This window comes from Ursus maritimus, unplaced genomic scaffold (genome assembly GCF_017311325.1).
Source record: "Ursus maritimus isolate PB19 unplaced genomic scaffold, ASM1731132v1 scaffold_3, whole genome shotgun sequence".
NCBI classification, from domain to species: domain Eukaryota; kingdom Metazoa; phylum Chordata; class Mammalia; order Carnivora; family Ursidae; genus Ursus; species Ursus maritimus.
The window spans coordinates 18,508,936-18,522,909 of NW_024425563.1; the positions used below are offsets into that span (position 1 = coordinate 18,508,936).

The window sequence follows — 13,974 nt, forward strand, 5'->3', positions numbered from 1 at the left end:
AATGTTAATTGCTATTACATAAGGGCTTAAGGCTGATTTTGGTTTTTTACTTTTCAGTTCTTTGTTTTCTTTTTCCTGCCTTCTCATGTGTCACTGAAATGTTTTTAAAACTCTATTTTTATTTATCTATAGTATTTCTTGTATCTCACAAAGTAGCCTTGTTAGTAGTGTTCTAGGTATTACATTACTCATAGGATTTATCACACAGTCTACCAGTGTTAACATTTTAACAGTTCGAGAGAAATGTAGAAAGCTTACCTCCCTTTAAGTCTTTTCATTCCTGCATAATTGCCTTAAATTATACATAATTTCTACACATATTGAGAATCACAGTAGATGATATCATTTTTCCTCAATCATCAAACCTAAGAAATTCAAGATGAAAAAGAACTTCTTTTATATTAATCCATATTTTTACTTTATTGTTCCTTTTCCTTCCTGTTGTTCCAAATTTCCTTCTTTTATCATTTTCATTCTGTTTCAAAAATGTTCCTTAGCCATTCCTTTAGGATATAGGTCTGCTGGCAACATAGTCTCTTTGTTTTCCTTCCACCTGAGAATGTCTTGATTTCCCCTTCCTGCCTAAAGGACACTTTCAATGAATACAGAATTCTAGATTAACAGGTTTTTTTTTTTTCTTTTAGCACTTGAAAATGTTGATCTACTTCCATGGTTTCTGGTGGTACCATGATTTCTGATAAGAAATCCACTATCATTTGGTTTGTTATTTCCCATAATTATGATGTTTTCTCTTTCATTGCTTTAGGATATTTTTCTTTGTCCTTAGTTTTCAAAAGTTTGATTATGCTATGTCTTGTTGAAAATTTATTTGTGTTTATCCCTGTCTGGGTTTCATCATCTTCTTGAATTTATAGATTTTTGGTTTTTGCCAAATTTGGGGAATTTTCAGTCATTATTTGTTTGAATACTTTTTCAGTTGCATACTCTTTTTTGCTTTCCTGGATCACTAATGACATAAACATTAGATTTTTCATATAGTCCTACATGTCTCTAGAGATCATTTTGTCTTTCAGTCTATTTTCTTTCTGTTGTTCAGATTGGGTAATTTCAAGCTCTGTCTTCAAGCTCTTTGGCTTTTCCCCCTGTCCTATCCATTTTACTATTGAGTCCATCCAGTGAGTTGTTCAGGTATAAAATTTCCATTTGGTTCTTCTTTACATCTTCTATTTATTTGCTAAATTTTTTCTTTTCTTTTTTTTGGGCTGAGATTGTCTGCCTTTTTCATTTTTTTCAATTGTGTTTATAATTGCTTCTTGAAGCAGTTTTATGATAGCTGCTTTAAAATCCATCAGATCACTCCAGCATCTGTTTCACCTTGGCATTGGCATATGTTGATTATCTTTTCTCATTCAAGGTGAAGTTTTCCTGATTCTTGATGAGTTTTGTTTTTCTTTTTTTTTAACTGTATCTTGGACATTTGGGAGAGTATATTGTGAAAGTCTGGGTCTTATTTAAATCTTCTTAGCGTACCTTCTCTGACACCATGCTAGTGGGGAAGGGGACACTGACTCATTCTTGCCAGGTAGAAGTGGAAATCTAAACCCTCCACTTGGCCTCTCTCGACACTTGGGGTAGGAAAAGGCGGAATGATGCCTTATTGATACTGGGTGGGGTAGAAGTTTAGGGTCCCCACTAGGCCTTCACCAACATCATCTTGGCTCAGATGTTGATTATCTTTTCTTATTCAAATTGAAGTTTTCCTGATTCTTGATGAATTCATTCTTTCTTTCTTTTCTCTTTCTTTTCTTTCTTTTTCACCTATATCTTGAACATTTGGGGTAGTATGTTATGAGAATATGGATCTTATTTAAATTTTCTGTTCCCCACATGGCCTCCTCTGACACTGGAAGAAGGCAGGTCAGTGGTGAAAGTCCTGAATCTCCACAAGACCTTCTCTGACACCACCCTGATGGGAAGGGAAAGAAGTGCCTCATTACTGTCGGGTAGGGAATGGAAGTCCAGGTCCCCACGTAGCCTTCAGTGACACTGTGGGAGGGGGTTCTCATTAATATTGGGGAGCGTTGCAGATCCTGGCTCTCCACAAGAACTTCTCTGACACTATCCCTGCAGGGAGGAGGAAGGAAACCTCATTATAGCCAGAAAAGTCTTTGCTGACAGTGTAGGGAAAAAAGGTAGGGCCACAGTTTCACCTATGGTGTTTGACTAAAGTAAGGCAGTTATTGTCTAAAAGTTTTCTGTCTTGCTAGGCTGCCCCTTTCCTAGTCCTTTAGCTAGAGAGAGCAGGCTTTCTGCTGAGATCTGTGGTCTTTACTGTTAATGTTTTGGGATTATAGCTTTCAAGCACCCAGTTTAGGATATTTGAGCTAAAAAAGAAATGCAGGGAACTCACCTCGGTGTTGTTACTCAGGTCCCAAGGTCCCCAGCTGGCTTGCCTTCTTCCTTCCACTTCTCAATCTTATGTTTGTTTTAGATACAATTTCTAGGATTTGACTGTATTTCGTGGAAGAAATAGGAAGAAGTGCATCTGCTCCATGTTGTCTGAAATTGGAACTCTTATTTTTATATCTTCTGGTGTTTCTAAAATATTTCATAATAACTTTTTAAAAGATTAGTTGATGCTGGTGAATGTTAAAGTATCCCACTCTCAGCCTCCTCACTGGTCTAGAGAGAACCAACTCTCTTTTCCTGCTCAGCCTTGTCCTTTTCTTCAGGTTCCCCCCTTCCATCCCCTCCCACCAGCCCCAAGAAAAGAACTTTAAGCAGCTTCTGTTGAGAACAGGGCTAGTGGCAGACAGAAGCCAATAGCAAATCAGGTAACATCCAAATTTGATCATGAGAAAAAGGGTTATTAAAGGGGGTTTTAATATTTTTAAAAGGGAAGTCATTACAGGGTTTTGGTATTTTAAATATTTAACAATTAGTACAGTACTACATGAAGGCTCTTGCTCCCATGAATCATCCTGCACAGAGGATTCAGAGAAGAGACCATCTACCAATCCAAAGAGATGTGTCTCAATATTTCAAGAACCAGGATAGTCTTACTGGCACATATCAGCTGAATACCAGCCTTACCTGTAACTACCCAATGTTTTTTTCTGCCAACAGTAGACAGTGAAGCTATAAAGATGAAGAAAGTTGTTTAGAAATATTTCTAAGACAAGCAGTACATAATCAGAGTCAGGAAAGGGTGAACTAAAAGAAATATCTGATAATTCCTATTCCTTCATATTGCTAAAGCAACTCAAAAACCATGAAAAAATACATTAATTAATTCCCTTTGAGAGATGCAGTTGAAATCCTGCTGGTCACGAGTTAAACGGAAATCTACAAGCCTTTCATAAGCAGAAGAACAAAATATTTCAATCCCCTAGGGTACACACTAATGTTATAAATGGATGCACTGAAATTTCAAAAGCAGAATCCCAGTTGGATATATCCAGAAATCACTATGCACACAGCAATGCAGAGATCTTGGGAGAGTTTACCATCTGATATTTCAGAGCAGGAAGCAGCTGGAAAAATCATTAAGAGATACAAGAAAAACTGAAATTGCATTTCTAAAAGCTAAGAATAATTTACATTCAAAAAAGACACTATTCGAGAATCACAAAAGAAATTGATTGAGAGAATTAAGGCATATAGAACATTCTTTTGTAGGTAGTTGGTTGAGTGGGCGACAGGATCCATAAACAGGTAAGACAAAGGGATGGGACATGATCAGAACAAGTTTTGTGTGTTAAGACCAAATGTCAACTACTGGTCTACTTGCGGCCCTGAGGGATTGGAGGGAGGATGAGTTTGGTGTTGAAACCTGGGTGGCTGATGACTGAGACCGTGTGTCTTCTGTGTTGGACAGACCCTCTGTCACATGGAAGTGACTGTTCACATAGCTCTGTAAAAGATTAAGAAAAAAAAAGAGTACATAGAGTTAACCTCTTGGTACACAAGAGATTTCTTTGTTTACAAAGAAAATAAACATTGCAATACTGTAAGCCCCAGAATATCATTTAGAATTAATTCATAACAAACTAAATGGAACAAAAGACACCCCAACAAGAAAAATAGGGGATGAGTTTCAAAATACATCATGTGCAGGTTTGGATAAGCCTTAGGTTGTTTAGACTTGCCCCATGATCAGAGGGTTGCAACCCCAAGTTATTCCCATGTTACTTTTCTATCCTGCTCATACCCTCTGTAACAATGCCTGGGACCATACCTAACCAGACTTAGCACAGACATACACACAGACGTGCGCCCATATATATCCTAAAGTCCTTCCTAGAAAAGCCTCACCCACTGTGCTCTAAGGTTGGTCTGTTCATCAAGGATGAAGACACCAAGGATGGACGATGGAGCTAGGTTCCACTGGGGGCTGTGGGAGGCAAGAAGAGTTTGAAAGATAGAAACTGAAGGGAGAGCGTGGTGGCCGCAGAGGAAGCCGAATTCTCACTGGGGAGAAGCAGTATAGCAGGATTGAGAAAGTGAGGCAGAGGAGTCTACAGAGAAGGAGAAAAATGGAGTGACCTATACCATCAGATCAGGAAGACGCCATCTATCGGGCAAACAGAAGCAATCCGAACCACTGAAGGGAAAATGGGCCTTTTTAAGGTATATTCAGAGCAAGAAGGGCACAGTCCCTGAGATGATGGTATGTTAACAGAGGACGAAAAAAAAAAAAAAAAAAAGAGAGAGAGAGAGAGAGATAATAGAGAGACAAAAGACAGAGACAGAAGAGGAAAATGTCCTCCTTGTTTGCTGCTGCTGCTGCTGTTTTTCCCCCCATACCACTGAGATGCTTTTTCAACTGGATAGAGTAACGAAAACATCTTAAGAGAAGTAAGGCTCTGAAGAAGAAAGGAGACAGTGGAAGAGCAGACCTCCTTTCTAAATCAGATCAAGTTTCCACACTCAGGCAAGCTGTATCCCGGGGTGCCGGAGTGACTACAGAAGTGCTCTCAGAGTTTGGTCTTGGAGAGTTCATTGTCGGTGAGAAAAGTACTGGAAACAAATAATACTGCAGTTTTTAACATGGGAACAAAGATTTACAAACCAGTGCACTTAACCTCAAACTTAGCAAATTCAAGTTTGTGAAAGAAATAGTTTATCCATTTATAAAACATCATAGTGAGTGGTGAGTGTTGAAAGGAGTTCGCAAATTATGTCAAATTAATTATTTCAAATTACCTTCATTTCCCTTTTACTTGGGCAGGGGTCAACAAATTTATAGCCCATAGGCCAGATATGGTCTGCAGTATGTTTCAGTAAATAAAGTTATTGGAACCCAGGCTATGACCATTAATTTACATATTGTCTATGGCTGCTCTCACACCACAATGGGAGGGTTGAGTCATTGCAGAAGGGTCTAACCCTTTACAGAAAACACCACTGATATAGTCTTGTCTCGATTCCTGCAGGGCACGCATCGAAGTTTCTCACATAAAGACACTACAGAGATGTGAGGAGGAATCACACGGCAAGTAGACTCTCCCTGGAACTGAGTCTCCAAAGACTTGTCACAGGACACGACTCTTGGCCAAGTCCTGGAGCCTATCCTCAGCAGGGACTATGACAAAGGCCTAGGTAGCATGCTTGCTGGTTTTACAGAAACTTATAAAACTGTAAATATGGAGGATGAATCAACACCCAGGATGATCGGATTAAACTAGAATGTGGGGCTGAAACCAAAATAATAAAAAGAGGAAAATAAAAGTTGCCTTCATGTAAGAAGAAAATCAAGGGCCTATGTGTTAGATGACGGGAACCTGGTTTGGCAGTTCGTGTGCAAAAGACAGGTCTGCTTAACTGACCCGGAGCCGGTTGTGTGATCTTTGCTAAGAAAACCACCCCTGAGAGACACCGGCAAGACGGCAGCCTAGGAAGCTCCGGGCCCTTGCTCCCCTGTGCAAACACTGAACAGTGAGACTAACTCAAATAACCTGGTAGGAGCTCTGGAAACCAGCGGAAGAGCCTAGCGACCATGCAAATGCCCAATCAAGAAAAAGGCACATTAAAAACAGTAGGAAATGTCAAGGCTTTTTCCCCTCACCTCTGCCATCTAGAGAGAGTAGAGCAATGTGCTAACCCGCCTGGGGGCTGCCGGATAGGTGTCTGTGTGCCCTAACTCGGGTTTCAGAGGGCCACAAGTGGCACAGCAGGGACCCACACGGCCGAAGCTGCAGGAAGCAGTGGGCACGGCTAGCGAGGACCCAGAGCCAAGGCATTACTAACTGGAGAGGACAAATGAACGTCTTCATAAGGCCCCAGGAAGAAGCTGGGGGAAGACTGTTACGTTAGTGGGGACTTTAAAAAGCGGCTGTGTATGCTGGGCAATTGGGAAAAAGCGGACGCACCGGTCCAGGAGAAGTACATGCCCAGAGAAGGACTGGAAAGACCTTAAGCCTTCACACTGGACTGATCCGGCGCTCAGGACAAGCCCCGCACCCGGGGCGGCCTGCGCGCTTGGAGACGTGGCTGCTTTTTCAAATGCTCCGTTTTCAACAAAACATCACGTGCAGGGGCGCCTGGGTGGCACAGCGGTTAAGCGTCTGCCTTCAGCTCAGGGCGTGATCCCGGCGTTATGGGATCGAGCCCCACATCAGGCTCCTCTGCTAAGAGCCTGCTTCTTCCTCTCCCACTCCCCCTGCTTGTGTTCCCTCTCTCGCTGGCTGTCTCTATCCTGTCGAATAAATAAATAAAAAATCTTAAAAAAAAAATCACGTGGCACATAAAGAAACAGGAAAACATGGCCCATTCAAAGGAACAAAATCAATCTCCAGAAACCATCCCTGCAGAAAACTACCGCAGTCTTCTGCTTATGTGTATCCAAATGTATAATCGTAATACCTAGTGGGTATCTAGCACCTGACTTCTTTCTTACACCATGCTCCATCCTGTTGGTTCTAGATTGTTATACCATATATTACAATATATATACATATATATATATCATATTATACATATATAATATATAATATGGTGGTATAGGAGGTTGCTGTATTATTATAGGACAGATGCCATTCTCAAGGCTCGGACATTATCTGATTTGCCCGACACTATGCAGTCAGACAACAGTAGAAATGGAGCCAGAACCAGGTCTTCTGATTTCGAATCCAATGTTCGTTTCATGGGTAATAGCCCCACTTCCTCTCTGATCAGACTGTTTGGAATGCAGTTTTTGCCTCTAAGTATCCCATTGAAGGAAGGGTACAAAAGGACAGAAAATAAGATGGGAAAGGTCTGGAAACACTGTTGTATGGGACACCAGAAACATGATGGGCCTTGGTGACATTTGGTCCAGGGCTCCTGGAGTTTTGTCCTCAGGCCCCGGAGTGGCAGGTCAGAGTCTTAAGGGGTTCCTAGAACACAACCTGTGAGATGACAAGAAAGTGTCTACTTCAGAATCTGGGATGACTTCCTGGAACTTTGGTCTTGGGACTCTAATCCTTACTGTCTGTGTCCACCCTCACAAGTAAAATCCTTGAAAATACCTTATCTCGGCCTGCTGTCCTGAGCGTCAGTTCAGCTGGAGAGAGAGTCCTCCACGCTTGAGTTGGTTAGAAGCTGCCTGTTTAGGAACCCTGCCTTCTGGACATGCCAACCACTGTGTCCTCTTGTCCCTGGCAAACTAACAAGTCTTTATTCTCTTTCTGGTTCCCCCGGTCACCTGAGCATGCAGGGGGTCCTCATGTCCCCTCTGGGCTCAGGCAGAATTTCGCCACCTACCCAGGCTACAAATGGTGGCTCCCTGCTAGCCTGCAGGTCCGACAGAATCCTCCAGGTTACTCGTTGTTCTAGTCATTGCTCACAGAACCTCACCATCTATTCCAACACAGGGTTACTTTCTCCCTTTCTCACTTCACTTCTAGCCCTTCAGTCTCTCCAACACCGTTCAGGGACTTTACTCGCGGTCATTTGTGAACACTGCTACTATGCCCAGAAACAAAAATGCAGCGCCACTCTTGTTGGGGCCTGGAGATACGCATCCACTTGTATGCTGAGGAGCAAGGGGCACGAAGGGGGTGACGTGCCTAGGCTGGGCCAGATCCTTTAAATCTAAAACCGATGGGATTCTGCGAGACTCCCAGAACAGAAGATGGGCCAGAAATCTGAAACCTTGCACACTTCCCTTCACCCTCACTAAATGGAGCCCAAGTCATCAGGGACCCCGTGCAGAGAGCACCTGCCGGACCCCAGAAGACCCCTGCAGGCAGAGTGGCTCAGTGGGCAAAACAGCAGCCTATTCTAAGCCCATTCTAAGGGGCCCACGTAAGTGACCTTGGGGCACATTCCCGACCTTTCTGAACTTTGTTTCTCATCTCTAAACAATGGAAGACGAAAAAAACCCACCCAACCTCAGAGGAGGGATTCTAACTTACAACGTTCATTTAATTAAACAAAATCAGGAAACAATGGGAAATAGATGTAATAAGATTGACATTTCTACGAGAACTGTATGTAAAATGACACATACCTGTTAGGGCCCGATCTGCCTCGCCATCACTGACTCCTGATCCCGGGCGGGAATAAATGCTGCCCTCTGGAGGCTGAAAGGACATTTCTTTTGACCACGGATAAGAATGAAATACTGTAGAATAGTTCCTGGTAAGGTGGGAATCCTTGTCACTGAAAAATGAAAAGTGAATGAGACCATTGAGATGAAAAGCTACCAAGCGCCATATAGTCTACGCCTGTGACTCCACTGGGTCACCTTTCCAGAGTCATGTCAGTGGCTTGGGCACGTCGCTGTTGAGCCCAAGTGTTCAGTGGTTTCTGCGGCAGGAGTTACATAGCACCGGGCATTGGACAAGCTGTACCTATGAGCACAAGCCTCTCCTCCAATCGACAAAACACAGCTGAACGCCTACGACGAGCAAAGCATCGTGATGGATACTGGAGCGCACGCAAAGTGAGTGAGGCACAGATACGAATTCCTAGGACTTGAGAATCGAGTGCAATTTACATATGGCAGTTCCTGCTATTTCTAGACAGACGATATGAAAGCGTGTTAGGACCACACACGGGCATACCCAGAGAGAGTTTTTGGGACTGTGATTTTGTTCCCCGTTTAGGATAAGGCTGGGGTGTGATTAGGGCGCCCGACCTCCCTCTGGTTCGCCCAGTGCACTTTCCGCCACCCGGTTACTCTCCTTTGGGATTCACCTGCTTCTCGGCTTCCTCCCAGGGAGGCAGCTCCACGGAGCGGAAGGGAGAGGCTCATTCTGCAGAGCGCTGTGGAGGAAGTGAGCTTTGTTGCTTTGTTCACAGCCGGATTAAACATTATTTCTTAATTTTTAAGTTTATTTATTAATTAACTTTTCTCCTGTCATTCGTAAACGGTCTTTTCCTCATTTACCTTCGGCCGGGTCTGTCTTCCTGTTTGCCCTAGCAGTCTGTGTGAACTATTTACAGATTGAATGTTGACTCTTTTGCTATATTTTAAATAGCCTGCTGTTTTTCCTTTTACATTTGTTTTGGACCTAGAGAAACTTAGGATGTTTATATAGTCAAAATGTACTCACCTTCCCCTCTGTGATTTTTCTTAGTTCTCCAAAAATATTTCATTAACATTTTAAGCAACTTACTAGGGTTGACCCTTGAACCATGTGAGGGAGGGTTAGGCGTGCTGACCCTCCCTGCAGCCAAAAATCCACATGTAACTTTTGACTCCACGAAAACTTAACTACTCCCAGCTTATTGGTGACTGGGAGCCTTACCGAGAACGTAAACACTTGATTGACACACATCTTGTATGTTACATGTATCAGATACTGTATTCTTACTCTTGCAATAAAGGAACATAGAGTAAAGGCTACTAAGAAAATCATAAGAGAAAATACATTGATGGTACAGTAGTACATTGTACTGCAAATAAGCCATAAATAAATGGACCCATGCCGTTCCAACCTGTTGTTCAAGGGTCAACTGTCTACACATATAATTAAAACTAAGTTCTATTATACAAAGAGCTTATAATAAAAAGCAGCAATCCAAGCCCTGCCTCTCCCCAAACCACTTTCACTCTCCTGAGAGGCAACCATCTTTAACCACGTCTGTTTTTAGATATTCTGACAATAATCGGATTTGTAAATGTTTTAAACCAATCTTTGGTAGATACGGATGTCTGCTATAATCAGAAAGGATTCAGCTCACTTAGTAACACTCCCCCTGGGTTTTCTCCCCCGAAGAGCTCTAGCACTGTTTCCAGTTCCCCCACCTGTCAGATCTACGTCTTCACATATAGGATTTCGATCCTGCATTTCTTGTTCCGTCAACAACAGATGATGTCAACTGTGTCATTAGAGCTCTACTTTTCACTGTCAGTGTTAATTACAGTGAGTTTTGTCATCAGAGTGTTGTCTTTTCATGATTTAGCCCAAGATTAATCTCAAATGTTGAAAATTAAGAGGTAATTGTTTACTGCAGAGCCTGGTGGTCGGCCGTGACTATACTTTCTTCTCTGTAGTTCCGATACGATGACTACTGTCTCAGCACAGAAATACATTTCTGGGATCAAATGTCAAATTCAGGTTGACCTCCACGTGTTCACACTCCACATTTACCTTAAGTTCATATCTTGGCAGTAGCAAAGGCTGATGCAAATTGGGGCTATTCAGGGCTAAGCTTGTCATTTAATGAGGGTGTCTCTGTCTACCAGGATGATATTATGACTGTAGCAGAGATGAAAAGGGTAGAAGCAAGTTTTAATGAGGTGTCCCCAGGAGTTCAAGGCCCCATTACTGGGAAACACAGTCCAGTTAGCTATCTGGGCTTGTCCTTGACCCAGGAGGAAATGTAGTGGGTGATGTAGGCATACTGAGGGGACATGTCCAGTGTGAGGACATTCATGCTGTGTTATGTCTGAATGGCAAGCAGAGGCTGCAGTACTTGCTTGGTAGTCTGTGGCTGGAATCCAAAATCAGCTCTCCTGGAAAGCTCCCACACTGGGCATGGACACCTACCTTCTGCTCAACCTATCAGCTACAGCTGGGGCTAGATGGCACCAACGTTCCCAGGCAGAGACAGTCCAGGATGCAACAATCTCCCTGCAGCTAGGGTTCTGCTTAGAAGATGTGAGTACCTGTAGGGGGCGCCTGGGCGGCTCAGTCAGTTAAGTGTCTACCTTCAGCTCAGGTCATGATCCCGGGGTCCTGGGATCTAGCCCTGTGTCAGGCTTCCTGCTCAGTGGGGAGTCTGCTGCTCCTGCTCAGTGGGGAGTCTGCTGCTCCCCCCCCCTGCTCTCTTTCTCTCTCTTAAATAAATAAATAAATAAATAAATAAATAAATAAATAAATAAATAAAATCTTTAAAAAAAGGTTTTGTGTACTTATTATCAACGGATAGAAAAACTGAATTGCTCGTTGGAAGGAGGGGATCCCTCTTACCAGGCTGGACTGGGTTCTTGGGTTTGTCTTTTTTTGTTAGACAACAATTTTTGGAATCCCTTCACAGAATATTAGCCTCCCTTCAGGGAGACTACCTTGATCCTAGAAGCCTCTTACTCCCACATAAGGTAACTGAACTTGTCTAAGAAGCATTTCCTAAAGAACTGAGACCAATACGGCCAACTTCTGGATTTCTCAGTGACTGAACAGCTCTTTCCTCTTGCAGTGGGCAAGTGCCACTAGCAACCCTGCTTAGGAGCTTCTCTCCCGAAGTATACTAGACTGACACTTGTTCTGCTAAATACAACGTAAGATGCATTTAGGTTTTATGGGCCAGATCTTCTATTCCAAACTATGGAAGTATAAAGTTTTCTTCCTTAAGTAAAACAACAACGACAACAACAACAACACAACAATCCATAGATCTTGTGACCAAATGTCTAAACTAATACCAATACAGTATGTTGAAGGGAGCACAGAAAGAAAATAGCAAGAAAAAGGTCACTGGGTTTTTAATACATATCTTATTAGTTTGTTAAGGTTGGTGTAACAGAGTGAACTGAGTGGCTGAAATTTAATGTCTCACAGTCCTGGAGTCTACAAGTCCAAGATCAAGGTGTCAGCAGGGTTGGTTCCTTCGGAAGGCTGTGACAGAGAAGCTATTCTAGGCCTCTCCTCTAGCTTCTGGGGTTGCTGGCAGCCTGGTCCTCCTTGGCTTCTACGTCACCCCAAGCCCTCTTCCGGTGCGTGAGTCTGTGTCCAAATTTCCCCTTTTTATGTGGACACCAATCGTGTTGGTTTAGGGGTCTACCTTACAATCTTACTCCAGTACGACCTATCTTAACCAATTAACATCTGCAACAACCTTATTTCCAAATAAGGTCACATTCTGAGGGGATAGGACTCCAGCATGTGAATTTGGCAGGGGGTGGAGTAGGGAGGGGGACACAACTCAACCCATAACACATGTTTTGCTCTCTTATTTTTGAAAAAGAGTAGGTCTAGGGGCACCTGGGTGGCTCAGTCTGTTAGGCTCTGCCTTTGGCTCAGGTCATGATCCCAGGGTCCTGAGACTGAGTTCCGCATCAGGCTCCCGGCTCAGCGGGAAACCTGCTTCTCCCTCTACCTGCCACTCCCCCTGCTTGTGCTGTCAAATGAAATGAAATGAAATGAAATGAAACGAAATGAAATGAAATGAAATAAAATAAAGAAAAAATAGGTCTTCATTTAAAACACACACCCAAAAAAGCGGGGGGGGGGGTCACAGAGCAAGGGCTTTCAACAATTGCTTTTCCTTTCTATCAAAGAAAGTATTAAATGAAAATGCTTTGAAAAACACATATAAAAAAGTGGTGGCGTTGAAAGACACTCCTATGTTACCACCTGTGAATGGTACGACTTGAGGGTCGGTCTGACCCACCCTTTTCACCGTGGGGACAGATGATGTGTAAGCCCAGTATGGCTGGTTAAGCATTCTTTTTCTCTCTCTGTTATGGTCTGAATGTGTCTACTCTTCTTCCTTCAATTAATATCGAATATTAATACTAATTAGAATACTAACAAGAGTACTAGGGTCTCTAGTAGCTAGTGAAATGTGTAGGCTTGAAGGAACCACTTGGAAGGGATGGTTATTTTACATCATCAAGTTTATGGGAGGAAATCCAAGTGTTACAGCAATAAAACTCAGAAATAAAGGAAAACATCACTCATTTTTTAAACTCTCATTCTTATCATGACACATGCCCTCAAAAAATATCCCTTTGCTGTGACAGACTTTTAAAAAATAACTTTTTAAAGTTACATTAACCCTTCAAAAATTATTAAATGTTCACCTTGAAAATATGGGAGAAGAACAAAGAAATAAAAATTGGTCATAATCTCATCACTACAAGATAATAACTGATAACTATTTTGGTGTACTTTCAGTATTTTTTTCTATAAATACATACACACGAGTACTTTTAAACCTAATTACGTTGGATATACATATGTATCGCAATTTCCAGACATTATTGTATTATAGGCATTGATTTGTATTTAGCTCCTTATAACTTTAACATTTGCTTTAACATGTAGAGTGACGTGAGAAACTTAACTGTATCTAAGAGCCGATTTTTTCCATTTATTAAATATTTCATCAAACCATCAAAGATTCTTAATGGGTTTTTTTAGGATATAAAAATAAAATATTTATCCTGTGAAGACACTTTAGAAGTTACAAAAAAAAGGATAACGGAGAAAATAAAAATAACTGATATTTCTAGAGACATCTCCCCTATTAATATTCTAGGGCGCTTCATTCCAGTCCCAGTTCTTGTCTATTACGTTGCCATGTATTCAGACACTGCAGAGACTCTGCCAAACCCACACAACCTCTTCTGAAGAATTCTCTACTTGGTTCTCTGTCACTGGTCTGGCCACAGATAAGTGGATAAAGGATGGGTGCTTGATATAGGTGCAACCAGTCCACAGACCTTCCTGTTTCCTATGAGGGCTCTGGCTACAGATCTCCATTCAAGAGTGGCACCCCTCGTAGATGGTCATTGACCCGACCAGGCAGATCTGTGCTTGGGAAGTTTGGATTCAAGACCTGTGTATGGAGGGATGGTCA

At 42.3% G+C, this 13,974-nt stretch overlaps 1 protein-coding gene across 1 annotated transcript in view; it reads right to left on the minus strand.

Annotated features, from left to right (window-relative positions):
- Positions 1 to 471: 471 nt before the first annotated feature.
- Positions 472 to 13,974, minus strand: part of LRGUK (leucine rich repeats and guanylate kinase domain containing) — a 100,129-nt gene continuing 86,626 nt past the window's right edge. The window contains exons 19-20 of the mRNA XM_008707581.2: positions 8,453 to 8,604; positions 472 to 3,874 (exon numbers count right to left, since the gene is read on the minus strand). Of these exons, the coding sequence (XP_008705803.1) occupies positions 3,744 to 3,874; positions 8,453 to 8,604 (283 nt within the window). The 3' untranslated portion in view covers positions 472 to 3,743. The remainder of the gene's footprint in view (positions 3,875 to 8,452; positions 8,605 to 13,974) is intronic.